The sequence below is a fragment of the Agelaius phoeniceus genome, chromosome 2, assembly GCF_051311805.1.
Source record: "Agelaius phoeniceus isolate bAgePho1 chromosome 2, bAgePho1.hap1, whole genome shotgun sequence".
Classification (NCBI taxonomy): Eukaryota; Metazoa; Chordata; class Aves; order Passeriformes; family Icteridae; genus Agelaius; species Agelaius phoeniceus.
In genome coordinates this window covers 87,160,008-87,187,933 of record NC_135266.1, presented here as the reverse complement: position 1 = coordinate 87,187,933, position 27,926 = coordinate 87,160,008, and the positions used below count along the sequence as shown (strand labels likewise).

At 42.4% G+C, this 27,926-nt stretch overlaps 2 protein-coding genes across 5 annotated transcripts in view; one reads left to right on the top strand and one right to left on the bottom strand.

The window, feature by feature from the left end:
• The window catches only part of RSF1 (remodeling and spacing factor 1), a 60,443-nt gene extending 44,819 nt beyond the window's left edge, over window positions 1-15,624 (bottom strand). The window contains exon 1 of one of the 2 annotated variants that reach the window (XM_054654725.2): window positions 15,253-15,624. In XM_054654725.2, coding sequence (XP_054510700.2) covers window positions 15,253-15,454 — 202 coding nt within the window. In that variant the 5' untranslated portion in view covers window positions 15,455-15,624. The remainder of the gene's footprint in view (window positions 1-15,252) is intronic. The other variant, XM_054654721.2, reaches the window with a different exon arrangement.
• Window positions 15,625-15,724: 100 nt separating this feature from the next.
• On the top strand, window positions 15,725-25,101 carry AAMDC (adipogenesis associated Mth938 domain containing). Of its 3 annotated transcripts, none has more exons than XM_054654727.2 (4): window positions 15,725-15,824; window positions 19,314-19,464; window positions 23,892-23,987; window positions 24,750-25,101. In XM_054654727.2, the coding sequence occupies exons 2-4, from the start codon at window positions 19,333-19,335 to the stop codon at window positions 24,768-24,770; spliced, it is 249 nt and encodes an 82-aa protein (XP_054510702.1). In that variant the 5' UTR covers window positions 15,725-15,824; window positions 19,314-19,332; the 3' UTR covers window positions 24,771-25,101. The 3 variants fall into 3 exon arrangements, with proteins under 3 accessions (XP_054510702.1, XP_054510701.1, XP_054510703.1); XM_054654726.2 differs by having other exon boundaries at window positions 15,726-15,824; window positions 24,743-25,101; XM_054654728.2 differs by having other exon boundaries at window positions 15,728-15,814; window positions 24,743-25,101.
• The last annotated feature ends 2,825 nt before the right edge of the window (window positions 25,102-27,926 follow it).

The window sequence follows — 27,926 nt, the reverse complement described above, 5'->3', positions numbered from 1 at the left end:
ACTAAGCCCCACAACACCAAGAATCCCAAATATTTATTCTCTTCCATGCATCACATAAGATCTACTACAAAGACATTTCTGTCATTTTTCAGATTTAATTTTAGAAAAAGTATTTTTTTTTCTCTAGTCACTGGTGATCCAACCTGTATTTCAAATAAAATTCATTTATACTCAGGGATTCACCATTTTATCTTTCATCTTTCAACAATTTTACTCAACCATAGCAACAGCTAAATATTTTTTTTTTGTAGTTTCTCAGTAGCTGTCAAATATTGCAGACACCTTTTTTTTGAAAACCTAGTCTGAGAAACCATAATTTCTTTCATAATATTTTTTTATTTACTGGACCCTAAAGAAGTACAAGAAAAAAACTACAGTGCAAAGACACACATTTTATGCTTTTCAAAACATCCGGCAGCGAGGAACTGGTGCAGAAACATTTGAGTACTATTCAGTAAGCATTTGGTATTTGACAGGCAGCAGCATTATGTGAGCATGAGGTTTTTTTAAGGATCAGGATAAGCAAACTTTGAAGGTGAAGCCAACTCAAGTCATTCTGCAATGCAGAACACGCTTCCCTGTCAGCTGGAAATAAGTAACTGTATGCCTGTTCTCCTCTAAGGTGATATCAGTTCATTAATCTAGCAGCAGTGCAAGTGAAATTTGAAAATAATTTATAAAAATATCAGATATCCAGAATGAGATGCACCATATCTCAGAGACTTGGACAAAACAATTGTAACAGAGGAACATCTCTAGCAGCTGACAAAGGTTTCTGTGAAAGGTAGCAGTCACATGGCTGGATGAAAGTCATTCTACAGATGAATTCATGATCCCAAACATAGAATTCTACAACTTTAACCCAATTAGCACAGAATATGAGGGTTCTTTTAAATAATTTCAGAATTAGTAGCAACTTTTTGTCCATTATGTCTAATGAAACCCAGGAAGCATGTAAGAATAGAAATTTAAGAAGCAGAATTGTCCAAGAGAGTTGTCTGACAAAGTGCTAGAAGTACATAAAGTAGTACACAGTGTGATTTTCACCAACTTCCTTAGGCCTAGATCTAAAATGAAGACTGCTTTAGACTTAAGGAAACCACATATGTCCTCTGGAGAGCTGGTAACCAAATCATACACAAAGTGAAGACTCACAGAAGCTTCATTCCTTGAAACGCCCAACTCTTAGGTATGAATTTCTATGAGCAAACTCATGTTTTGACCTGTCAGCACTATTAAAATATCTACCCCTGTTAACATAACTCTTCTAATTGCAGAAACGGTTGTAACTGTGGGGTTGTTGCAGCTTCCCAGGGGAGCCAAGACTGTTCCCTTCAGGGTCGACATCATCTCCTGTCCAGGCAGCCTCGAAGCCTCAGACCCCTTTGCCAGACTGGCAGCTCTGTTGCCTCTGAGTAACTCGGGCTCAGCTGCCATCAGCCACCTCTTACACAACTTTTAATCTGAGCTAGAAAGTAAGACAAGGGTAACAGCCTGAAGGGACGCTGGATTTGTAGCTACCATTTCCATAATGCCTGCCATCACTCAGTCCTCATGTGTGAGGATACAAACCCTCCAACCTACACAACCACAGTTAGATGCCATAAGGATCTGGGAAAAACCTGGCTGCATGGGCCGCAGAGAGATGCAAAGTGCCACAAAGTAGCCCAAACACACAACAGTATCTGAAAGCATAAAATTTCTGCCATCAAATCCTTCCCTTCCCATATAAGACAAAACAGACAGAAAGGAAGACAAACACACTGAACAGGAGGAACAGCTGAGCACAGCACTTGGAAAAGAAATTATGAGCCATGGTGCATATCACTCCATGCGACAGTGACCACCAGCTGCTGTTTCAGAAGGTGTGTAAAGAAAACCCACAGCACACGTAACAAAATTACCTGCCCCTAGGTTAGCTTTAAATCACCTTTTCATAGACTATGGCTTAACAAAAAAGCAAGAAACTTAGTGTTCTTAGTTTTATTTTAAAATATTTTCACTACAACTCAACATTTATCAGTTTCTAAATATTTTTGGGCTCTGGCCTCAATAATAATTTGCAGCAATCAGCTGCAATTACAGAACATGTGAAAGGCATCTAAATCTCAATTACTTCTGAGTTTCATTCAATGCACTGTTTTTCTAGTTTTACAATATAAAAGGAATGCAAAACTCTAGAAGCCTTGCTTTGAATGCTTTTAAAAATGTCCTCTGATGTCAATAGTATAAGCTGCCATGCAGTCCTCCTTCCTCTATGTTTCCTGTTATCTTTCAAGGTGGAGCTGCCACCGCTGAGCACTAAAATCAAGACAGAGGCAAACAAGCAAACAACAAAACAAGAGGTAGATACATATACTCAAAATAATACATCCCCCAAGTTTTAGTATGATTCTCTGCCCACTCCTCATGCTGTCTATTAGTTTGTTAATTTTAAAACTCCATGACCATGTTAATAGGCATGCTTTCCCAAATTATGACAATATTACCCAGAGTATTTTGTTGAGCTAACAGCTAATTTTAATATTTTGGGATGTATTTGTTATAAACATTTTCCTTTATAATATATACTTACAACTCTCCTTCATTTGGAGTTTTGTTGCCCATCGGTAATACTATTTTATCGACAGCAGTGTTTCCCCTTAGGCTGAATTAGCCATCTTACACCTTGATCTTTTTAAAAACAACTCATGTCCTTCTGGTTTCTTAGCAAATGAGATTATTGCCCACACTATCAAAAAAATTTAAAAGAAATTAGGAATTCTACTTTATTTATACTACAGTACATAGTAGTATATATACAAAGCAATAAAAAATAATCTATTTTTCTAACCAACTTCCTGTTATTTAATCAGTTTAGGGTTTATGATGGTGCTTTCCCTCTGGACACTGACTCACATTCAGGGTTGCCTCAGCTGGAGTGATGCACCCCCACATGTTCTGCCAGTCTTCTGCCAGGCAGGGTTGTCAGGGCTGGACAGAAAGCAAAGCCCCTCCACAGCAAGAACACAGACCAGTGGTAACATCAGTCTGCATTAACGTGCTGGGCTGCAGACTGCAAAGGCTAAAAACATTCTCCATGCCTCACCTGATTCCTCCTGCCACAAAGAATAACGTCAAAGAAAGGGCTGGGCATGAGAGTTACTATCTGGGTCATGCCACATAAGGTTGCTCTGGAACGCCAAGTCAACCACCTTAATCAGTGACCTCTTTAAAAAGACTGCATCCATATGTAAGCATCTGTCAAACAGGAGCCATCTATCTTTGCTTCAGAGAAATTATCCATGCTTTCAAAAGAAAACAGCAGAATATTTCTCTCCGGAGAATAACTACTACAACTATTAGAACTATGAAATTACAATTTCATGAAGTTTATGAAAAGTAGATGTAAAAGCTCCTTGCTTTTGATTTCCTAACTCTTTGCTGAAGTGTTTAAAACATGCTAGTACTCTGGTTTCCATTTCTTTACTCAAATACACACCTGTATTTTTTTTTACCAGCTGTACTGCTAAACCTTTTCAGAAAGCCAAGCTAATACCTAATCCAGGCAACTCAGCATGCTTCCACATTATTAACCGTGTTCTACATAATTTCCTAATATCAGTTTTACCATACTTCATCATTATTGCAGGAAAGGCAATAGAATCAAGATATCACAAATTAGTCTAATAATGACACCTTATGCAAAGAAGTTATTTAAGTTCTCAGTAACAAACTTATTTTAATCATTGCAATGTGGCTGATGATTTTAGCCATCCATGTCTCCTAAATTTTTCTTCTTTTTACATAAGACACTTTTCTGTCCACATATTCTGCGAATTCCTCTTGGACTTTTTAACTTCCTTCTATCTACTGCTAGCTATGAATACGTTCTCCTGGCCTTCAGCAGGGTTAGATTTACACCTTTCAAACAATTTTTACTCATCAGACAAACCAACCCTTAGCCTTATCCTCCCCATCCTACTCCCATTTGTCCAACCTGCATTCAGAGACATCCACTAGCTTTGTGAATATGCTTCATCATCTAGGACATGGTGCTTTTATTCCTTGACTTATGACTACTCCTTCCGGTCTCCCTTTATTAAGGTCAGGTCTACCAAAAGCTCCCTTGTTGCCATATCAATTTTTCTTACCTGCTGCTAAACTTTCTTAACCTTTATACGGAGTGTTAACATGTTATTAGGAGGTCAGCTAATGCTGTCTGCTACAGATTTTGTATAAGCTTAAATATACAGTTTAAGGGATAATTTTGCCACTTAATGGAAGCGTCTTTTGTAAAGCAGGGCATTCACATGGCCACTTTATGGCAGCTTAAACTGGTTCCCTCTTAACTATCACCTCCAGGCAGTACTGGGAGGGGGGTTAAGTGTTCCTTTTTGTTGTTGTTGCACCCATCACACACCTGTCCACCTTGGATGCTTTATGGCAATATATTGTTGATAACTACAAGAACACCACACTGAAGGCTCTGGGATCAAACTAAAATTTCCACACTTTATCATTCACTAATTAATACAGCTTTTGTGAACCATCGCAGTTTGTTCTCAGGAGGAAACCCTTATATTCCTGGTAGTCATTAATACTAAAAGGCAATAAATGTGCCCTGGCACTGGTGCTTCTAGATAGCTGTAGATGAGTTGGAAAATAGCCAGGGCAGCAGCAGAGGGACACTGAGTACACTAGGAAATAAGTGTTTACTTACACACAAACCTAAACAAGCAGTGCTACTGGTTCAGGACAACTGTTAGGATAGAAAAATGATATAACCGTAGACAGCCAAAAAACCAGGCAGAGCTTCATGCTGATAAGCCCCATTTTCCTGGAAAAGAGGATTTTAGAGATCAGGGTAGGTAAGGTACTATTTGCTTCAAATATCTTGATATCAAATATCTCCATTCTTCAAATATCAACCAAGCCTGTGAGTTCAAGGGTATAAACATCATTTTTCTCAAAAGTACTAAAAGACCTAAATGATCATAATGGAAAGAAACTGAATACTAAAACAGAGCTGCTGAAACATGGGAATCTTGAAAAATAGGCCTCCTCTCACTTAGGAAAATTGTTTTCCCCAGACCACTAGACATCAGTATGGTCAGAATTGCCACAGTAGTTCTCAGAAATTCTCTGCTGCTTGAGCTTTAAGAGCTTTGTTTAGCTCTTGGGGAAGAGATGAGAGACTGACAAATGCTAGAGGCTACTAAGAAATACCTAAAATGCTAAAATGTTAGTCGAGTTTTATAGATGAGTTGAAGCAAAGGAAAGTTCATTGATTTGGAGGAAAAATGGAAGAGGAGAAAGGGTAATGAAATAGTGTAGAAAGATCAGCTTAGTGTAATGAACTGCCACAGACCTTGCTATTCTACAACTGGAACACTATGCTCTTACTGCAAGGCTGGAGGATGTAAAAAAATATACACACCTTTTACAAGTTTTATTATTTCTCAATGGCTTAAACATTTTACTGAACTCAAGAAACATCAACAGCCAACCATCAAACACTGCTGCACTGCTCTGCCCCATCATCAGTGCTCAAGTAGAGAGTAATGAAGAGCCTGCAGCACACTGGGAGGGTGCTCCACAGCACTGCAGCCCCCACAGGCAGCCTGGCAGTTCCCCCACCGTGGGATGGGTCCCTGCAGTGCACACTGCATTCCCAGTGCACACTGCTGCATCAGGAGATGCTCCTGGAATGCAAGTCAGCTCTCTCACCAGCCATGCTCCTGCTTTTCCTCCCAGAGGAGCACAACAGAGATTGTCTTGGGAGGATACCAGAGGACACTTGTTCCAACAATGGCAGATAACACAAAGTCCTGAATACCTCCCTCAACTCCCAGTTGTCATGAACGGGGAGGAACACAGCTGTACCAAGAAGCATTGTATGGCCCAGAGAGAGAACTAGGTATTAAAATGGGTTCTTCCAAAGAAGAACTGGCTTTGAGGCAGTAGTGAGCACACAGCCACAGCATTCTTCATCAGGTTATCTATTCATCATCTTCCCATCATCTGCCCGTTCTTGACAGTTCAGTAGCTCCTGTCCTCTGCTTCACCCCACACAAAGGAATTCTTCTTGTCATTGTGATCAGGAATAGTCAGCATAGACTCATTAAATCATGCTTGACCAACCCAATTGGCTTCTACAACGAAACAACTAACTGGATGGGACAAGGGCAAAGGAGTGGATATTGTGAACCATGACTTTAGCAAGGATTTTGACACTGTCTCTCACAACGTTGTCACAGACAAATTCAGGAAGTGTGGACTGGATGACTAGACAGCAGGGTGGAACAGCAGATCCCAAAGGGTCATCATCAGGAAAGCAGGGTCTTGTTGGAGGCCTGTCACTAGCAGTGTCCCCCAAAATTCTATACTGAATCCAGTATTGTTTAACTCATCCATCAATGACTTGGATGGAGGGACAGATTACTCTGCAGCAAGTTCACACAAAGCTGACATGAGTGGCCAACACCACAGAGGGCTGTGCAGCCCTTCAGAAGGGCCTTGGAGAGATGAGCAGAGAGGAACTTTTGAAATTCAGCAAGGGCAGATGCAGGGTGCTGCACCTGGGAAAGAATAAACTCACAGAGCAGCCCAGGCTGGGGGCTGACCTGCTGGAAAGCAGCTTTGCTCCTTCCAGAGAAGAGCCCAGGGGTGCTGGTGGACAACAAGCTGTCCATGAGCCAGCAGTGCTCCTGTTGCTAAAAAAGCCAATGGTATCCTGGGATGTCTTAGGGAAAGCACTGCCAGCAGGGCGAGGGAGGTGATCCTGCCCCTCCACTGAGACCCAGTAAGGCCATGTCTGGAGTGCTGTGTCCAGTTCTGGGCTCCTCAGCACAAGAGAGACATGGAGCTCCTGGAGCATGTCCAGTGGGGGGCTATGAAAATTATTAAGGGACTGGAGCATCTCTCTTAGGAGGAAAGGTTGAGGCCTGCTCAGTCTCGAGAAGAGAGGGCTGAGAGGGGACCTCATCCATATATGTAAGTATCCAAAGGGAGGGTGCCAAGAAGATGGGTCCAGGTTCTCATCAGTGGTGCCAAGCACTAGGATGCAAGGCAATAGGCAGAAACAGATGCACAGGAAGTTCCACCTGATTATGAGAAAGAACTTCTTTACTGTATGGATGACCATGCACTAGAACAGGCTGCCCAGAGAGGTTGTAGAGTTTCCCCGCTGGAGTTATTCAAGAACTGTCTGGATGCAATCCTGTGCAATGTGCTCTAGGATGACCCTGATTGAGCACAGAAGTTGGACCAGATGACCCACTGTTTTCTCTTCCAATCTGACCTGTTCTGTGATTCTGTAATCTAAATGTCAGCTTTGGGATGAGCTCAGAAGTGTATGTACCAAGCAGTGGGCACTAATAATTGTACATGTCTATCAGCTAACTGCTCTTAAACTACACAATACAGCTTGAAATAATCCCAAACAAGAGAAAAAAAGTTCACGGTAAGTGCTGAAAACTTAGGAAGACCCTGAGCTACAAAGATGGGTGGAGGGAGAATATTCTGAGAAACTCTTAGAGCTTCTGCAAATGTCTGAAGCTGGCCAAGGCAAAGTGCTGACGGAATGCTGGCTAAAACATAACTTCCACCTTACATGTGATAATGGGGTCACACACAACTCACCTTAATGTTTATGAAGTTCTCCAATACAAATGTACTACAGTACAGCACTGCCATGGGGCTTCTTTCACTGAACACCATCTCACACCAGACACAAGAATTTCCACCAATATTCCAGGGTCTTTTACACTTGTCCTGAATAAGACTCTGGCTTGGAAGTAATATCAGAAGCTTTTCCTCTAGTTCTGTACCATCCAAGCTGTGTTGGAATTCAATAAAGCCACCTACTGAAAGCATATCACTCTCCCTTGACGGAGACACGTGCTCCAACAGAATCTGCATAATCCCTAGGAAGGCTGAACTTTGAGGGGGCCTCAGATGCTCTGTAGCTCATCTATGCCTGAAGAGCAGTGTCCCAAGTTCCTCTTTTCCATTCCATATGGCATTCTGCCATCTCTTTCAGAAGGGCAGAACTGCTTCTCTCACCAGAAGTACAATGCTTTCCTGGCTTCTATGCTGGATCATGAGATGTGGAGTCTACCTAAAACTGCATTAACAGCATAAATATGAAAGCACACTGGATGAGCTGACATGCCAGCTCAACACACATAAAGGTGTGAAGTCTTTCCATAGAAAAATTAGCAAAACAGGAATAGTTATGAGATAATTATTTCTCAAGGTAAACTTCACTCCTTAAATGAATGATCAAAAGGCATGTGTAGATGTGGCACATTGACCTTAACATCAGATTAATCTACACTGACTGAAGTGTAGCCCAGATGAGTTTATTCTGCATTAGAGACTTATTTGCCATGAAGTTGGTGCAATAATGATGTGCTACTTATACTTACTTTCTCCAGATTTAACCCTCTTATGCTGTTTGAGGATATCATCTCCAAGCCACTGGAGTCTATCTTCAACAAATGATTTAATTTGGTGTCTAGAAACATAAGTGTAGAGCCTCCATCACAGTAAAACATGAAACAAGCACAGAAGAGATATACCGAGTTCTGAAGTTCACTAGTTATGTTTTTATTCTCCAGTAGTTAGCTGCTAAGTTAAAAATGCAGCATTTTACTAACAGGTGGTGGATTAATGGCTTTGACATAAATGTTTTGGTTCAGTCCCTAGATTCAGCAGGAAGGCACTATTATACACTTACATTCCACAAACACAGTCAGGTCAGCCTGCATAAAGGTGGTAACTACTTGACTGATTCAGAACAGCAGTTAAAATTTCTTATTCACTGGGTGTGAAAAGACATGAACACTCAGGCCTGGAGAGCAGATGAAAAGCATTATCTCCTGATACAGTTTCAGGGCAGAAAGCTTCTAATATCAATATAGCCACACACCTAATATGTTAATGAGGAAGATGCAGCAAGATATAAAGTGAGAATAAACTCCACCCACCCAGCGCTACAGACACTACCAACATTTTATGTCAGAACTTGGCCATTTATATAACAGGACATCAAATGAATTAATCCTTCACTGAAACCAGGTAATAAATCTTATGTACAATATCAATTATTAAATTTAAAGTGAAGCAATGTTTGACAGTACTTCCATATCACATTTATCACCTACTTTTAATACTAATCAATCTTCTGTGGATATTACGGGTTATTGCAATGTATCACAACTTTACCTAAGAGTCACATCAAACCCTGTAACTTCTGATCGATAGTACACAAACACACTTGATTATCAAACATTAAATACAAGAAAAAAAAAATCAATCACATTAACAGAACACCATTTCACTACCTTTATCACTGGGAACACAGCTCATCTTGAGCTTGAGAGTCTGTCAAGCTCCTTATCATTAGATAGAGCTGCCTTTGCTAGTTATATTAAACAGCTACAAAGTTTCAGGTATCTTTCTCCTATATATATATATTCAATAGCAGTTTAAGTCAATGTTAATAGTTAACTTCTTCAGAGAATGGTTAAGAACCCTTAAGCTTAATACTGTATTGCTTTCCAGATGTATTGCAATGACAATAAAAAAACACAGACATAACCTACTGAAAACAAATTATTTCAATATCCAAATTAATTTGAAAAAAATGTTTTAGATCTATAGAAGAATCAAGAAAAACACAGCACCTTATAAAAGAGAACTTGCTGCTTTAGTAGTAAGTTCTGATATCCCCAAAGACTTTTTTTTCAGGTCTATGATGTAGTAACATGTACTGTCTATAAATGGTTTGCACAGATTTTCCATAAGCTGCCTGCCCTTAACCTAAGCAGTCATTATAAAGACAGAAAAGGGGAGAAAATATCCAGAAAAATGAACCTCCCACCAGGCATTTGCACCTCACCATGTCTTTCTTTAAATCATTTAAACCCCTGTCAATATGTGCAGAGTGGTTTTATTACAACACTCCAAACAAACATAACACATTCATGCTGCAATTAAGCAACAATCTTCCAGGCTAGGTCAGTCTGTCAGGGTGACTGCCAAGAGTCAAAGGTGATAAAGAAGTCTGAGCTGCAGTGAGAGTATGGAAGACTGCTTCAGACTGGAAATCCACATAAAACTCACTTGCTATTTTTAAGACCACCTTTAGTATGGTCTTCACCAACAAGATTGTGATGCAATTTTACTGGAAAGCACATACAAAGCATGTGTACTTGTGACCATTTCAATGAAGAACAAATCAAACACCACACAGCTAAGAAAAGCCTGCAAAAATCGATGAGCTAATGCATCCTAGCACACTTTGGAAGATGCCATTCACCTCTGGGAGAGGTTCTCCCATTCACTCACCAGGGAACCTGGCAAACCAGCGAGTGTTTTGCGTAGTCATGTGTAAAATTAGATTTCTGTTGTGCAAGCTAACATTCTACTAATATTTTCATTCACAAGAGACCAAGTGCTTAATTAACATTTATACCAATTCTCATGCTATTTACTGACACAAAGGAGGTGGTGACTTGATAGCATGGTTCCTTAAACACAGCCCTAAATACAAATATAGGTTTTGCTCCCCTCTACCACATTTTTTACTATTTAAATTTGCAATTTTTCTTCTATTGCAAGTAATAACTATCCCAAAAAACCCCCAACAACAACAAAAAACAAGCCAAGGGAAAAAAACCAACTAAACAAAAAAATCCCGAGCAAACAAAAAAGCCACTACAGCACACGTTTGTAAGAACAAGGAGAACAAGTATTGCTTTCCTGTGATAATTTGTTCCAGTTTGCAGTTTTGCCTTTGGAAGCAAGCAGAGGCAAAGAAGATGCAGTACCACAGCATAATGCAGAATGATCTGTAGCATTACCTTAGTTTTGCATCTAAAAGTACAGCAATGAGGTTGTAATGACAGCTCTCAGCCACCAGAAGTTCCACCTGAAATCATATATTGGGTTCCTGTCGTGAACTTGGAGTTTATATTCTTCATAGTAGCTGGTATGGGGCTTTGTTTTGGATTTGTACCTCAAAACGGTGTTGATCATCCTAGAATGGTTTGGGTTGAAAGGGACCTTAAGGATCATCTAGTTCCAACCCCTGCCATGGGCAGGGACACTTCCCACTAGGCCAGCTTATTCAGAGCCCCATCCAACCTGGCCTAGAACACTTCCAGGGAATGCAGCAGCCACAGCTTCTCTGGGCAACCTGTGCCTGAGAACACTGAGTTGCTTTTGTTATTGCTGAGCAGTGCTCACATGGAGCCAAAGCTTTTGCTGCTCCTCACAGACCCCAGCAGTGAGGGGGCTGGAGGTGTACAAGGAGTTGGGAAGGGACACAGGCAGGACAGCTGACCCCAAATGACCCAAGGGATATCGAGCCCATAGGGTGTCATTATCAGCATGTAAAGTTGGGGCTAGAAGAAAGACTAGAACATTGGTAACCATGGCATTTGTCCTCCTAAGCCACCCCTACACATGATGGAGCCCTGCTGTCCTGGAGCTGAGCACTTGCCCATGGCAAGTGGTGAACAAATTCCTCATTTTGCTTTCCTTAATAAACTGCCTGTCTCAGCCCACTGGTTTGGTCACTTTTATCCTTCCAATTCTCTCTCCCATCCCACCAGGGGACAGTGAGTGAGTGGCCACACAGGGCTGAGCTCCCAGCGGGGGTTAAATCACAGCAGTTGCTTTTTAATAAACCCTACAAAAAACAACTTACTTCTGCAGGCCTAGCAACTAGCAAATTCTGTGAGTTAACACTGTCACCATCTTGACAGACACTCAACTTTACTTCTTCCTAAGACATTCAAGATGTCAAAACTGTTGTTAAGTCACAACATTGTACTTAAAGCAAGAATAAGCACCCATAAAGGCAAGATAATTATTCTTCATAAAATAAATTCTTCACCAGATAACTATAGTTCATATTACTTTTCCTGAATGGTTGCAACTTTTAAATGAACCACCAGCCAGAAAAATGAAACTATTTTATCACAGAGCTTTTATAAGTAGCAGACTAATTCTGGATCTATCAGTTTATCCCACTATTCAATACTGAGGGGTGAAATCAACACTATACATTCTTACCTTCCCAATCAAGTATGTTTTACATTACCCATTAAATCCCAACCTGTGTACAGTTGGTTAAAGCATCTAATGTGCTACTAATACAGGTTAATTTGAATAACTGATAGCTTCCTAGCTGTCAGCATCTGCTCAGCATCCCTTCCTGTATGGAAAGGTTATACCTTGCTTCCTTAATAATGAGCAAGTACTTTGTTCTAATTGTTAGCAGGAAAGAAAATATGACTGTTATACAACTACTGAACAACATCCAAACTTAAGCTCCTTGTTCTCCTTGGGGATCCTAATATAAGGGAAGTAACTTCTGCTGGCATCTCCCAAGAGTAACTCTTCAGACAAGACAATATAGGCCATGCTTAAAAAAAAAACCAAATCAAAACAAAAAACCAAACAAAACCCCCACATTTTTAAACTGCTGAGCATCAAAACATTTTCAAAGATAATTAAGGAAACCCCTTACTTGATTGCAAAAGTAATAGGAAAAGGAGTTACAAATAGGTTTTATGTCATGGCTGAGATTTAAAACTTGCTCCAGTTTCTAAAAAATTCAGGAGAAAGAACCTAACTATGGAACTTTGAGGTGCCATAGATATTTCTTTCGATTTTATTATGTCACTGCAAATCCACTGTCAAGCAATGCTGGCATCAAAAGTGAAACTAACTGTACATTGCAAACTGAAATCAAAATCCTTTTGCATTCCAAGGAAAGCTACATACAGTTGTAAATTACAGACATTCAGCAATAAAAGAACCCCTTCAGTTTTCCATCAGTGTTTAGCAACTTTATGACTTGTACCCTTAAAAACACCACCTTGAGGGCTGCTTGTACCCTTAAAAACACCACCTTGAAGTAAAAATCATGTAGAGAAACCTAGTCACTGCAGCCATTTTCCCAAAAATGTAAAACACACCAGCAATAATGTGCACCACAGCCCAAGACCACAGCCCAAGCCAAATAAGTTGGTTTTATCAAAGGAAAAGATATCAAGACACCCACCAACTATCAGACAAAACATCAAGAATTATCCAAGTCTGTTTTTCACACCTCCACACTCTCTTTTGTAGAGATGAGAATTATCTCTACAATTACACCAGCTACACCAGGCACAAGCAAAGAACCCCAGTACTTCAGACATTACATTTTCAGAAGCTGCATCTGCTCCAATTTGGGGGGACTATTCTAAAGCAGGGAAAACAACCTGTCCCTTGCCAAACAGGAAGGGTAATACAAAGAAAAGTTTAAACATTTGACAAGTATCAAATCAACCTCTTTTTAGAAAAGAGTCATACAGTAAACACCACCATGCTGACAACCCCCATCATGCAATGAAAAGTCATCAGAAATTATGGTGTTTGAGTTTTAAGAAAATGCATATTTTTAAAACACAGGCCACTATCTCACCCTTACAGTTTAATTTATTTTGCAGTTCACACAGCTAAATTACTCTTACATATCCACTCACTTCGTGCCACACAGTAAGAGCATTGTTTCTTTGAAAACACCACTTTAAAATTACTGTTTTCATTAAAAATTCAAACTTTTCAATGCGTTGGTAGTTTTTATTAGTAAGTTTTGCATCAGTTTAACAAAACAACATTTTTTCTAAACGGTTTCCCAAAAACGAGACAGTCCTTTATAAAACCTAAGAGGTACAGGAGTGGTGGGGAATTGAATCAAAACGTAAGTTTTCCACAAAGCTAACTCTGTTTTAAGAATTTTGTAGATTTCAGCTCAATCTTTCATATTGACAGACAACAGGAGGAGGAAACATATTAATTATATTTCATTCTGTTTCAACAGTGGCTGCTGTGAATTCACAGACAGGACACCTGCACTTAGCAAAATACAACTTCCTTTATATGAGGAAACGCCTACACGCCGATTTAATCACATAACCCCCCCTTCCCCGCCCCAGGCAGGGTGGGCTCGGTGGGGAAGGAGGCGAGAGCGAGCGCGTTTTGGGGGAAAAGCAGGGGCTGCCGGAGCAGAGCAGCCCCGAGCCGGGCTTCTCCAGCAGCAGGAAGTTTCCAAGGGGCCTTGCCGAGCATGCGCCGTGAGCTGCACGGGCTCCCTATGTGGCAAGAGTGCAGAGGCAACAACCAAACGAATAACAGAGACAAGAGATCAAGAGCAACAAGCTCCCTCCCCTCTGTATTCCTGCGGCCGCCTCCACACAGCCCTCCTTGCCCAGGCTGCTCTCTTGGCCCGGGCCCTCCCGCATCCATCGCGGGCAGCTGGGATTAGAGAGTCTGGCAGCCAAAGCTGCTACTGGAGAGGGAGGAGAGGAGAGCGAGAGCAGCTCGAAAGCAAACAGCGGAGTGCATAACCTGTGCCTCCACCTCGCACGTCTCAGGTGGCGGCGGGGGAGCGGCAGCGAGCACACAGCTTGTCCCCCCCCGCAACTGGAAGAGGGGATGGGGGAGGAGGAGGGGGGAGAAAAGAGGGATGGAGGTGGCACACAATGGCTGTCTGTGTTTGTGGGGAGGAGACGGCCCACAACAGCAGCCGTGGGGGGGCTCAGGGCTTCTCCGTGACCCCCATTCCTCATCCCAGATACACCGAGGTGAAGGGGGAGGGGGGTGACTGGGGATCGGGACATTCCCATGTGTTTGTACATGTGTGTGCGTGCGTGCCCTCCTTGCTTCGGGGGAGAGGTAAAAACGGGCAGAGATACTGGGGGGAGGGGGGAGAGGCTGTGAAGCACCCCCCCAGGCTGTGGGGAAGGGAGGAGGTGGAAGAGAGACCGGCTACCAGCGCCAAGCTGAACGAAAATAGTTATTTCGTCTTATGCCTGTTTTCTGCACGGAGTCCCACCCGCACAGAGCTCGGGAACGAACCCAGGGAAACGGGGGGGGGGGGAGGGAGGGACGGAGGGGGGTCACAGGCGGCACTGAGAAGGAGGAGAGAGGAAGGGGAAGTCCCCCACCTCTTTCCCGAGCCCGCCGCGGGGGCAGGCAGCTCTCCCCCCAATATACACACACAAATAGCTGCTCCCCCCAAAAAAAACAGGGAGAGAGGGCTCCCCTCCCCCCGGGAATCCCAGGCCCCTCCTCTCCCTCGGCGCGCTCCACCCCCGGGGCCGGGAGGAGGCGGGGGGGGGACAGCCCCGGCCCCCCCTCCGCCCCCCGGGCCCCCCTCAGCCGGCCGCCCCGGAGCAGGCGGGCGGGAGAGCTATAGGAGTCGCTTACCCTGGTCTCCGGGCTCCTGCGGCGGTTGCAGGACGCGCTCCAGTTCGGGGAAGGGCAGCTCGGGCAGGTCCAGCAGGGCCCCGTAGCGCTCGAGGAAGGAGCAGACAACGGCGAAGTTGGGCCAGGAGCCCGGGCAGCGTGGGCCCGCCGGGGCAGGGGGCGGCGGGGATGGGGCCGGAGGAGCCGCCGCCGCCGCCGCCATCTTGGACCTGGGGATGGAGAAGGAGCTGGGGAGGGGGAGGGAGGAGGGGGCGCTGCCGGGCCGGGCCGCCACTATCCCACAATGCACCGGGGGGACGATGAAGGCAGGGGAGGGCAGGGGGCGGCGGCCAGAGCGGCGCGAGCCGGCTCCCCTCCGCCGCGCGCGGCGAGGGGGAATGAAAACAAGGCGGGGCAGGGGCGTGGGTAGATCCACGGACCGACCAATCGGAACGGGCGGAGGGCGGGGCCGGCAGGAAATGCTGTCCAATGAGAGCGTGGCAGCCTGAAGGCCCCGCCCCCTCCCCGCGGGGCCGGGCGGAGGCGGAGCCTGGCGGGGCCGTGGGGTCGCGCGCGCGGGGCGGTGAGTGCGGGTGCGTGATGGAGCCTCCGTGAGGGGAGCGGGCGGGAGCGCGCGGCCGGCGCTGGGGCTGTCCCGGTCCTGTCTCGGTCCCTGTGCCCCGTCACGCCAGGCCGTGCTTCGGGCGGTCCTGAACTGCGCCTTCCCTTCCCAACTCCCTCCCTCAACCCCTCCCGCGTTGCTTCTCAGCGGTCTCTGTCCTTGTCTCCTTGCTTCTCTCCGCTGTATTCACCAACTGCTGTTCCCCCTCATATCTTGCTACCAGCTCCCCGTGACCTCCCCGGTTAACTGCCGTCGCTGGGCTCCCGAGCGAAAAGGAATTGCCGAATTCCCAAAGTGTATTTTCCTCCTTCGTGAACTTGACACCTTCCCCCTCCCTACACAGTTGATCTAAACTTCTCCCGTCCTTTCTGTTTGCCTCCTTCCTGTCAGTTTTTAATCCTGACCTTCCTCTGGCTGCTGAATCCCCTGGAATGGGAAATCGCCCTCCTCCTGACCCTGCTCCCAGACAGCGCTGGAGAGCCACGTTGTCTTCTGACACCTTACAGGAATTTGTTCTGCCCAAAACTTCACGCACACCGATTTACTCTTCCCCTTGTATCCTCTTCAGTCTCAGGTTGCCCATTGGATTTTACAAAACTTCCTTTCTTTCTGCAGCGTCTCAATAAAATGTTATCTGGTGCACTGCTCTCGTTCAACTTTTTGTTCCATTTGTTGCTGGTTACCTCCACAGAAGAAAGGTGCACTGGCAATCTTAAAGTCCACCAGTTCAGCCAACTGCAATTCAATCTCAGCTTGCTTCCGCTTCCTTCTCAGCTGCTTTTGTCTTCTGCCATCCTTATCCACCGCTTCATTTCTCTCTTTCAGTATAGCCTCCTGGCATAAACGTGCATTTTGCCTCCTTTTAAGTTCTACTTCCTTTATTTCTGATGTTTTTAAACTCTCATAACTTTGCTTGTAGAGTCCTTAGCCATTTCTGCTCCTCATCTCTTTGTGTTTTGACTACTGCAGTTTGCAGAAATTGGAATTTTAGGTTGTACTTGCAAGTCATTTAATTCAAGGTCTCTTTTGATCTTAAGTGTTAATGTATATTTTGATACTTTACATTTCTCAAAGTGAATCATTAAAGAAATAATTTGGTTGAGAATTATTTTCCTGCTCCTCAGTGATTGGACCATGCTCTACATCCAAGGATGCCCAAAGTTTCTATCAATGAGTTCATTCTCACTCTAAGATATTCTTATTTATTCTAGTGGCCTGACTTTACTGATAATCTCTGGCAGTATTATGGGAAATGGTTTTAGAGGATAAATTTTTATTGGTGCCTTATAAGTTTTCTTGCTTTATTTCTGCTATTTACTTGTTTTTATGCTGTTTGGAAAAGATAGCATGGAATCCTTGCTCTCCCATTTGCAGTTGTGCCTTTTTGATTGCACAGTTCCAGCCTTGCGATACTGTTTGGACTGGGGAACATGATATTCCCAATCATCTTATTGTTCATTCACCTCTGTCTAACCTCCAGGTTTAATTCTACCATTTCATCTGAAAAGTAGCACAGGCAAAAATTATTTTTTTTCTTCAGAGCCAGGTTCTGGCTGTTTTATTCAGCCTTTACTCTTTCATTTCATTCTGTTGGAACTACTGCTGGTTATTTCTTCAGCTAGAATATCCCTTCAGGCAGACCTTTGGAAAAATAATCTTACAAATTTTTGCTTGAATCCATTGCATCATGGATGTGCGACGAGAGAATCTAGACTGAATTAATCCAAGCAAGTTTTAGTCCCCTGTTGGTGCTTGCCTTGCTTCCTGTTTGACAGGACACATGTGACACTAACTTCACACAGGAGTGAGAAGGAAAAGAATTGCCCCACTGTCCTGTGTGAGAAGCACCTCTGGCAAACCCAGTCCTGTGCTGAATCCAAAGTAATGCACTTTTTCCTTCATGCAGTGTTTTAGGTGGGATGCTGAGATCTGCGTCTGGCAATCCAAGGAGAGCATGTCCTGTCTGGCAGTGCTGCATCTTTTGTAGCACATGCAAGACAGGAAGGGAGGCTTCCAGGAGGACTGGAAGTGTGGTCATCCAAAGATTTATCTTTTGCAAGGGCAGTGCCTTTAATCTGTGCTGCCAGGGTTCATGTAATTAATTTAAACTATTCAATTCCTGGTGAATGTAAACAATTAAACAAGAAAGGGTGAGAATCTGTGTATCTGGAAGGATCTGCCACAGAGATGTTCTGGATTAGGCAGAGGTGGACCTCTTTACTGGAGAAACATCAAGTTTTCTTCAAAATGTGGATTTTAACCATGTGAATTGGAAGGGCAGAAAGGTGACTCTGCCCTGGATAGGTGTCAGTCGACTGCCACGCTAGTCCAAAGCATTTCCAGGGGATCATCACCCTATGATTCCTCTCTTTCCATCCACTGCCAGAATCACCACAGCAATCAGACTGCAGTACCTGAGGGACTGTGAGGAGGGGAAAGATTCTGTGATGAGCTGACAGGGAGTTTGTGAGGCAGAGTCCCTGCCCTGCGGGTGCCCAGCAGTGATTGTGGAAGCAGATCCCAACATCGCTGCAGCACTCACCAAAAAGCAGTTGGGATACAGGGGCACTGATAAGGCTCTGTCAAGTTCTAGGCAACAGACATCAAAGGAAGATGTGAACCAGTGGTTGGCTGCTAAAGGAGAAAGGGAGAAAATAAGCAGAGGCTTAGAAAACATGACTGAATGGATGTTTATATAATCTAAATGAAATAAAAGAAAAATACTGTGTGAAATCCTCAAGAAAACAAACAAAAAAAAGCTGAAAAATACAAAGATTAAGCTGTTCTACTTTTCCCCAACAGAAAGGATTAGAAATAATGGATTTAAGTTGAAACAATGAAGATGGAGGTCAAACAATTAGACAAGTTCTTGTTTGGATGTATAATCCTGGGATACTTGGTCTCTGTCAGCAGTGTCTGGGGAAAGGCTCGACCCCTTTACATCCCTGAAAGTCTTGTTTTCTGTAGCAATGTGGCAGTGACACTCTTTGGTTCATGGCTTTACTGTTGGGTTTGGGTTTGTTTGGCATTTCCTCTTAACCTCATTTACCACTTTAATGTTAAAAGAAGAAAGTGGCCAATGAAATAGTGCAGATTTCTGATATTTTAGGAAATTATTATTTCCTCATTGTTCATTTTAGGGAGAAGATTAAAACCCAGATGTGAGAGGATATTCTGGGACCTGATCCCTGTTGATAGTTTTAAAAGTTGAACATCCAATACTTGAACAGATTTAGCACGTAAAATGATTTGCCCAAAATCCTGCACAAAATCCCCAAGAGGACTGGTAATTCAACAAATCTGCTGATCCTCAGTTCAAGTCTGTTGTCACAAAACCACGTGGATAAAGTCTGTAACAGCATTTCCTTCCTAGCTCCTTGGGGCGAGGACAGAATTTTCCATTTTTATTAACTGCTGCATATGTTGGCCTGATGTTAAGTATTAAATATCCTTTTTCCAGACTTCGTTTCCACTTTGTGATGTCTTCCCCTGAAATTGCTTCCCTTTCTTGGGGTCAGATGAAGGTGAAAGGCTGCTCTACAACATATAAGGACTGCAAAGTATGGCCAGGAGGAAGCCGGACATGGGATTGGCGAGAAACCGGGACTAATGTAAGTTTGCTGGTTAGTACCTTGCATTTAAAACAGGACTCTGAGAATGGTCCAGAGAACAGTGTTAAAGCTCCAGACAGAAATTCAGTGAGCTGCCTTTTTCTTTCATCTAACCATTAGATTTTCCTGGTAAGAACTGAGTGTATGTTTTGGAGGTGACTTCGTGGAGGGGTCAGAGGGCTGCATTCCCACTATGTCCTACACACAACAGGATATAGCAATTGTTGCCCTGAGTTCTGATAGCCACCCTCACCTGACAACTCTCACACATCTTAGAGCTCTCAAACAATATTCCTCATCTGTTTAAGAGGGAAATTGTCATAAGATAACAGTAAAAACCTCTCTTCAGACTGTATAAACAGAACTTTACTTGAGTGACATAGAAAAGAAATTATGAAAAGTTAAAAAAATATAGACAGTAACTGACCTTGCATGTTTGGAAGACAACGTTGCATGTGGTTTAGTTTATATCCTTTTCCTTGGGGTCCATTGCACATATTTCAGAAGAGAAATATGCAGATACAGTGTCTCATGCACCATTTTCTCTGTGAAAAGCTCATGGTCTGGCTAATCACACAGTGACTTCTCTTGGTAGCCATATACTAAGTGCTTGCCCTTAAAGTTTATCTGTAAATGCAATCAGAATTGGATGGAACAACATGGAGCAGTATTGATGTTTCTGATTTAGAAGCAGTACAGCAAATATTGCTATAGGAAACTTGATGTTGATAATTTTCCCCATATTATGACTTGCACTGGGATAGATGATTGGCTAGGAAAAAAGAAGTTCCACACTTCCAAAGCAAAAGTTAAAGCACAAAATAACAGTGTAGTGACCAGGCCCAGCACCTGCAGCCGTATCAATGCAGAGGATGCAGCTCTCTTGGATTCACTTTGACACAACTGAAACACAAAGCATTTGAGTTTGCAACTTCATCTGTAATCTTTGGGAGAATAGAACTTTTTTAACCTGTCATAGTTCAGTTTATGCAGGATATATAACACCAAGAAAAAAGTGCTGCTGTCATGCAAAGATACCTGCACCTTGCAGAGAAAAGTTTTCACTGGCTGTTCAAAGGGCTGGGTTTTGTGGTGAGAGTTGCTGTCTGCTTGTTTGACAATATCATTTTTGTGCTTTATATGCACATGGCTGGAGAAGCAGAACAGGTAACAATAGCCAAAAAGTTCCCAACCAGTTCTCATCCCAATCACATTTTTATATTTATTCCAACCACTGGAAAACTTTGGTTTCAAATTATAGGCACTTACTAACATTTAAAAGGCTGTGCTTTCTTCTGAAAATTTCTAACAAGGAATATCTTCTTGTCACAAGTAAAAAGTTTAAATCCATAAGTTTTTAGAGGACCTGAAAAACAAGTCAATGTTAAATTAAAATTGGAGGAGAAAAAGAATAGTTGAGTTCTTTGGAGAAGTAGGTTTTCTGGCATCCTTTTTATTTAATCAGGAAGTAAAAAGTACATATCTAAAGTAAGATCTTATGTAAATCACTTGTAAAGCTCCTGCTTTAGGTCAGTTCTATCCTTGTAGCTGAGGAGTGAGGTGATTTTCTTTTAAAAGAAATAGCAAAAAACAAATATTAAGAATAGAACTAAGCTTTTTCTAGACTGCATCTCCAATGTTGAGAAGAACTGTCAAAAATTTAATTTTGTCAGCACTGGAAACAGTAAGATCCATCAGCTGCATTTTCTGCCCAGTTTTTTAAAGATGGAGTTGTTTGCCTACTTTCCTTAAGCATGTTTTTCCTGGAGGTAGCTGGAACTGAAGTGTGGCAAACAAGCAGTGCCAGTCATGTCCTACACTCTAGCTGGAAATAAATTGCTTCCTTTCCTCCTCTGCTGTCACACTGCTGTCTAGTGAAGCATTTTTTCATCAGGAAAATTGTATGACTGGCCCTGCAAGGTTCTGTAACTGAGCACTAAGTTATTGTGGCCTTAACCCTTGGGGATGAATGGCACCCTCTCTCCCTAGCTGGCTGCATTTCAGTGCCACCTGCTAATGGCAGAAGACATAGGTATTGCTGAAATGAAGGCCAGAGAACAGAGCAGGCAAGAAAATCTGCTGTCAAATCAACAATGATACAGTTATTTCATCATGTTACATGTTTCCTGTAGCAACAGTAGTTTCTTACTAGCATCAAAGTGTCCTGTGTAACCAAAGAAAATCCTTTTGTTCCGTGTCTTTAATGTCTCAGGAGTGCTTCTCACGTGACAGCAAACCTTCTCCAGAATTCTAATTATTGTAATTGCAGTACAACACACCGATTCTTCTTGTCTAAGTTTTGAGTCTACTTTAAAAACCCCAAAGGAAAAGCATTGCCTATTCTGTCATAACCAAGTACTTAGAGTGATTTGGTCTGAGAAAGCTCTGCCTATTCAAGTGAGTTCTGCATTCCAGGTGTGGGTAGGGAATGCAAATGGACTAAGGGTGAGCACAGCCTTTGGTCCTGCCAGCCCAAAGGGCCAGACATGTCCTGGAGTGTGTCAAGCACAGCACAGCTGAGGGAGGTGCTTGTCCCACTCTGCTCTGCACTGGAGCAGCCCCACCTCGAGTTCTGTGTGCAGTTTTGGGCACCTCCTCAGCATAAGGAGGACATCAGACTGCTAGACTGTGTTCCAAGGAGGGTGATGAAGATGCTAAAAGGCCTTGAGGGCAAGGCTTATGAGGAGCAGCTGAGGGCATTTGGCTTGTTCATCTTGGAGCAGGCTGAGGGGTGACCTCATCACAGTCTACACTTTCCAGAGGCAGGGCAGTGCAGGCAAGGTGCTGATCTCTCTGGTGACCAGCAGTAGGACCCATGGAAATGGAGTCAAGCTGCAAGGGGACATTCACATGGGGTGTTAGGAGAAGGCTTTCCACCCAGAGGATGCTCGGGCTCTGGAACAGGCTCTCCAGGGAAGTAGTCACAGAGCATGCTTGTCAGAGTTCCAGAAGCATCTGGATGGTGCTCCTAAGTTGTGGTTTAGCTTAAGATAGTCCTGTGAATGATTCTCATGGATCCCTTCCAACTTGAGGTGTTCTATGGTTCTGTGAACTTGGAGAACCATAAAGGTGAATCATCTCTTTAATGAAATTTCAGACATCAGCCATGCTAAAGACTTCCTTGTGGGATAAGTTTATTTTATGCATTGGAAGTGGCACTGTAACATGGAAGGCTTTTTTCAATTGCAACTTTAGGAGCCCATGTGTTTGTTTCAGCTGGGAAAGTCTTACTTGCCCCATTCTCCATGAGTCCACCATGGCATTATCTACTTCAAGTGAGAAACTCAGACCTCTCAAAAACTTCTGAACTTCAGAATTCTACTTAAAAAAAAAGGGGAGGTTACTATTTAAAGCATAATTAATATTTATATTATTTATAATAATATTATTATAATAAATATTCTTGAATATTATTATATAAAGTATTAATTATAATATTTTATATAATTATATATAATTCTAATATAATATTATTACATAAAATAATGAATAGTAATATTATTTATTATAGTAATATTTAAATATTTATTTAAAACATAAATAATATTTATGTTTTAAAAATACACACCAAAGAGGGGCTAAATTATAGCCACAGGATGTCCAGTATCTTACTCTTACATGGAGACAGATAAAAACTGAATCCAGGAGGAGAATTAGGGTAACATAATAATGTTTAATATTAACATTATAGGTGTGTTTATGCATTCATATGTTTAAAGCATAATAGCAGCAAGTGGGTGTACTTTTTAAAACATCTGTTAATGTGCTGTGTAAGTTCCTTCTTTCTCTGAGGCGTTTGGATTCAAATATTCTTTTCTCAAAATAAAGAATATTGCAGAAATCCAAGCTGTTAACTGAAATGAAGCTACCCAATGAATTTCAGTCCTCTTTGGTGAGATTTGCAAAGTAAACAAGAAAATTATTTAATAATTTTAATTATCTGAGGAGTTCTTTGTATTTAAAGTGAGTAAACTTTGGCTTGCAGTCATCTTTCTTTCAAGTAGATTTTGTTGTTTTGAAATCAAACACCAGTATTGTTGCAATTTATTGATTTCACCTTAACTGTTAATATTTATAAAATATTATTTATTTTATTTAATTTATTTTAATTTATAAAATATTTATTTATATGCCAGAAGTTAAGACATAAATGTTTAAGAAATTTGTAATGCATCTTTTTGGTTTTGACTGTTTAATAAGGAATTATAATCTTGCCATCAATCAATTAATTATCATCCTTCATCTGCATATTAAGTACCTTTTTCAGTTTCTAACGTTATCTACTGTGTATATGTACAGAAGAGGGTTGTGTTACATTCTGGTTCTGCTAATTTACCCTGCTGCTCTGTGTTCAGGGCACACAGACACAGCTTTCCTGCCTGATGCTGTCAGTACACAGACTATTATTTTCCTTCCCTGACACTTAGCATTCTCCAGGAGTGCAGCCAGCTGACCTTGAAGAAGTCGTCAAGAAGGGTGTTAAAACTGTGGTGATTGGTCGTGGCATGAGTGAGGCTTTGCAGGTAGGTTTTTGTTCTGTGACAAGCATAAAGGGAACTGTTTGTTTTCCCTCTCCCTCTGATTAGGAGGAAAAAAATAAAATCGATGATGCTTCACTGAGAGGGGAAAAAATTGAGGATCAGTGTGAATGAGCTCCTGTCAGGGGTCCCTCAGGTACTGAAAGAAACATCATTTGAGCTCCTCTGTATTAGTGTCCATGCCAAGCAGTAAACAGGTTTATGTTCTGCTACAGGAGCAAATGAAACAAGAAGAATTTTTCAGAATGTCATTAGTCCCCTCCTCTTGCAATAGGTTATAACTGGCTCTCTAGCTTGCTGTAAATACTTTGGTAATTAGGCATTCTTGTCACCATTGTTGCCAGGGTGTCATTTCAGCAGATAAACTAGCTACAGAAAGCTCAGATCAGAAGTGCTGAGCTTTACTCGATGAGAAGCGAGTCTTTAGCTTTCTGGTGGGATGAATAACACCTTCTTTAGTTTAAATTCCTTTAGCTCCAATTCTATTTATTTTTGTAAGAGAGGACCGCATTTTAAAGTGTGCTAAGGAGGTAGGGGATCCATGTGTATAAAAGTAGCTTTTTTGAAGAGAAAAAAAATTAAATCAATCTTAGACCTATCTGAGCATTGTCATTTTGGCTACTGGCAGTTACTTAAGTCATGTTTAACAAATGGTATCAGTGTCTGGTTTTCTACAAGTCTTATAGTTTAAGGGGAAAATAATCTGATTCTTGCTTTTGTGATTTCTTTTCTCTTCCGAGGTTCCAGCATCCACTGTGGACTATCTGAAGAAGAACGGGATTGAGGTGCTGGTGCTGCAAACGGAGAAGGCTGTGGCGGAGTACAATGCCCTGGCTGCTCAGGGTGTCAGAGTGGGCGGGGTCTTCCATTCCACCTGCTGAATCGCAGCTCATTCCGCCTGCCCGGCCCGCGGCCAAATCACGGACACATCTCTGCTGGATCAAATTGCACTCGGCGGAGTGTGAACTTGCGTGCCAAGGCATTTGTGCACTGACCATCGAAAATGCAAAGACAGTTTATTAGTTCAGGATTTAAACAAATCGAGGGCTCACAAAAGGCGGGGCTGTTAATGTAATTAAATCGTTTAACTACAGAATAATTTCCATGTATTGTTGAGATTGACCTAATTTTCCTCTGAAGGCCGTCCATAGTCTTGTTACTTAACATATCACCTGTTCACTAAATCAGGAAATTATATTTTGAATACTTTTATTACATTACTGGCTACTGGAATGCAGCCATAAAATAGCAGATGAGCACAATCAAATGGTAGATATGAAGTGGTGATAAAGAAGCACTTTACCACCACTGGATAAATAAGTAAAAATAAAATAAATTTAAAAGCAAACCCATAACATAGAACTTTACCTCCTGCAGGTGACCTCAGTCAGGGTATTTGCCAATTTATGAGCATCACATAATAGAGCACTTTTAAATTTTTCATTGAGCCTGAAAAAGGGGAAAAAATGTCAGCAGGGTATAAGCATAAAACCTGGGCCTTAAAGAATTTTCTTATTAACTGCCAGTTTTGAGGATTGAGCTGTCTAATACATATCTATTCAGAAGTTCTTACACGCTTAAAATAATCAGAAACATGAATTACAAAGCTAGAGTTTGCAGCATAAAACATTGATATGTAGGAAGTCAGTCTGAATTGCTGCTAGCAAGGTACTGCTGGCAAGCTGGGGATGCATGTGAGACTTGTTACTGGCCATCATTATCTGATGATTTAAATGTTGTGCCAACAAACATTATTACACTGAAGATTCAAACAGTTCTCTTGGTTGCTGTTCCTGGTGGGCTTCTATCAATATTGCCAGTCACAAGTTCTACCTACTGTAGATTTTTTTTCCCACCAGGCTCACCATTTCTTGTTCTGTGCATATTAATTCTGTGTGTATTAATGAAAGTACCAAGACAAAGCTGTAAAAGCCCTGAGGCACTTGGAGCTACCCAAGCAGTAGTAGAGAGGCTTAGATTGATAGGAGAGCACAGTAACTTTCCCAAGACACACAAAATTCTATGTTCTTTTTCTGCTATTTGCTCTAGTAATCATTTAGAACCTTTTATCTGATAAAATACAAAGTGATGTAAAAGCAAAGGGAAAGTGAAAGTTTTATCTTGCAGTCTCCTAATGACAGCAATGTTTTCTGTTAGTGTAGCTACATTTGAGGCAAAATCTTACATAACCCAGCAGGAACTGCCTTTCCAGCTGCATCTGTGTTGTCTGACACAGCAGCTGGTATAATGCTCATTGTAGCTGCTGTGACATTTTTCTGCACAACTTGCCTGGTGTGAAGGAGAAGGTGAACTACTGACCCAGAAGACTGTGGTCACCCCGAGGGAATGCCAGCAGAACAGAGTTCCTACCAGCCCACAGAGTGTGGAGACTTTTTGCACTAAATGTTATCTGATAGTGAAGGTGGTTTGACTCTCTTGATCATGGTCATGTATTTGTTTTATTTTAGGAGCTTCTGGGCCTTAAGGCAGCCTCAAATGGGAAGAGGCTTTGTAATGCTTTGGCTGAGAAAACACTGCAGTACTTAAAAAAATGGAACCATGCGCATTACACCGTTAGAAGTTGAGCAAACACCTTATCTTTCTCTTCCAGGTCTGTTTTTTACTTTTTTTTTTTTGTAACATATTTTCATGTTAACGTGGCACATTATTGGTGATGCCACATTCACCAAAGCTGCCGAGCTGAGGTCCTGCATTTGAGACAAATACTGTGGGCTCTTCACCCTGCTGCTGCCACACGATCTGTCCTCCCAAAAGGCGCAGGGAGCAGAGCCCATTTTGCATTGCCAGCTGACTGAGGTGTACCCTACCCAGCTTTGTGCTGCAGCCTGTTAATTCTTCATTTGGCAACTGGTAGGATGCAGAAGATTCCACTTCCAAAACAGGGAGCTGCAGTGTGCAAAGAAATGGATTTATTTTTTTAAAGGTAAACTGCTAAGTTTCCCCACCACCAGTACAAAATTTTGGTGTCAACAAGGAGATAATTTGTTGCAAGTTTTTCCATCCATGTCTTCTCTTGCTGCTCTCGTCACAGCTTCCTGAGTCAGCACTGTCAGTTCCCACAATAGCATCTGTTCCACTTGGGCTGCTCCAGTCACTGAAAGCCCGATTTCCTTCTTGGTGCCTGAAATTGCTTTGCTAGATGGTAGAAGCAGCTGGGATTGATTCATCAAAAAATTCCAGCAGAGCTCAAACTGGTATCTTTGTTAAATTGCTGCTTTCAGCAAAAGCCATAAATAATTTGTTAAAATTATGGGCTCATAGCCCAAATCATGGGAATGCACTTTTGTAGGGCAGGATTTCTCACATACACCACTGCTCTGCCTCCCACCAGGAAAATGATCTCCCAGTAGGCAGTGAACTCCCACCCTGCCACTGAAATTAAAGCCGAGCTGCGGCTGGGCTGGGAGCCAGGAAGATTCCACCCCAGCTGCTCTGCCGCCGAGTGGGTCAGTCCCCAGCCTTTATCTTTGTGAAGCAGCATGTGTGAGCTGGCAGCCCGCAGGAACAGGCCATAAAAGGCTCACAGACACCAAATGCAACACGAGCAGCATTTTTAAGGGACATTGGGCAGCATTTGTGCAAAGCCTGGCATCCGCAAGCCTTAAAACTTTATATTTTGAGGTCCCACTGATGCTGCATTAGCAAGCTGTGAAGTAAAAAGACAGCCTTTTCTGCATTCCCACTGCCTGTTACTAAGAATAAAATGGAAGATGCCAGTGAAATAAGATTAAAAAAGTGATTCTAACTTAGACAAGACAGGATTCCAGAGGAAATCATCTCTATGAGCTTGATCCCAAGATGATGACCAGTACAGCATGGTGGAGAGTGCAAGTCTGATGAGGAGCAGCTGAGGGAGCTGGGGGTGTTTAACCTGAAGAAAAGGAGGCTCAGGAGGGACCTTAT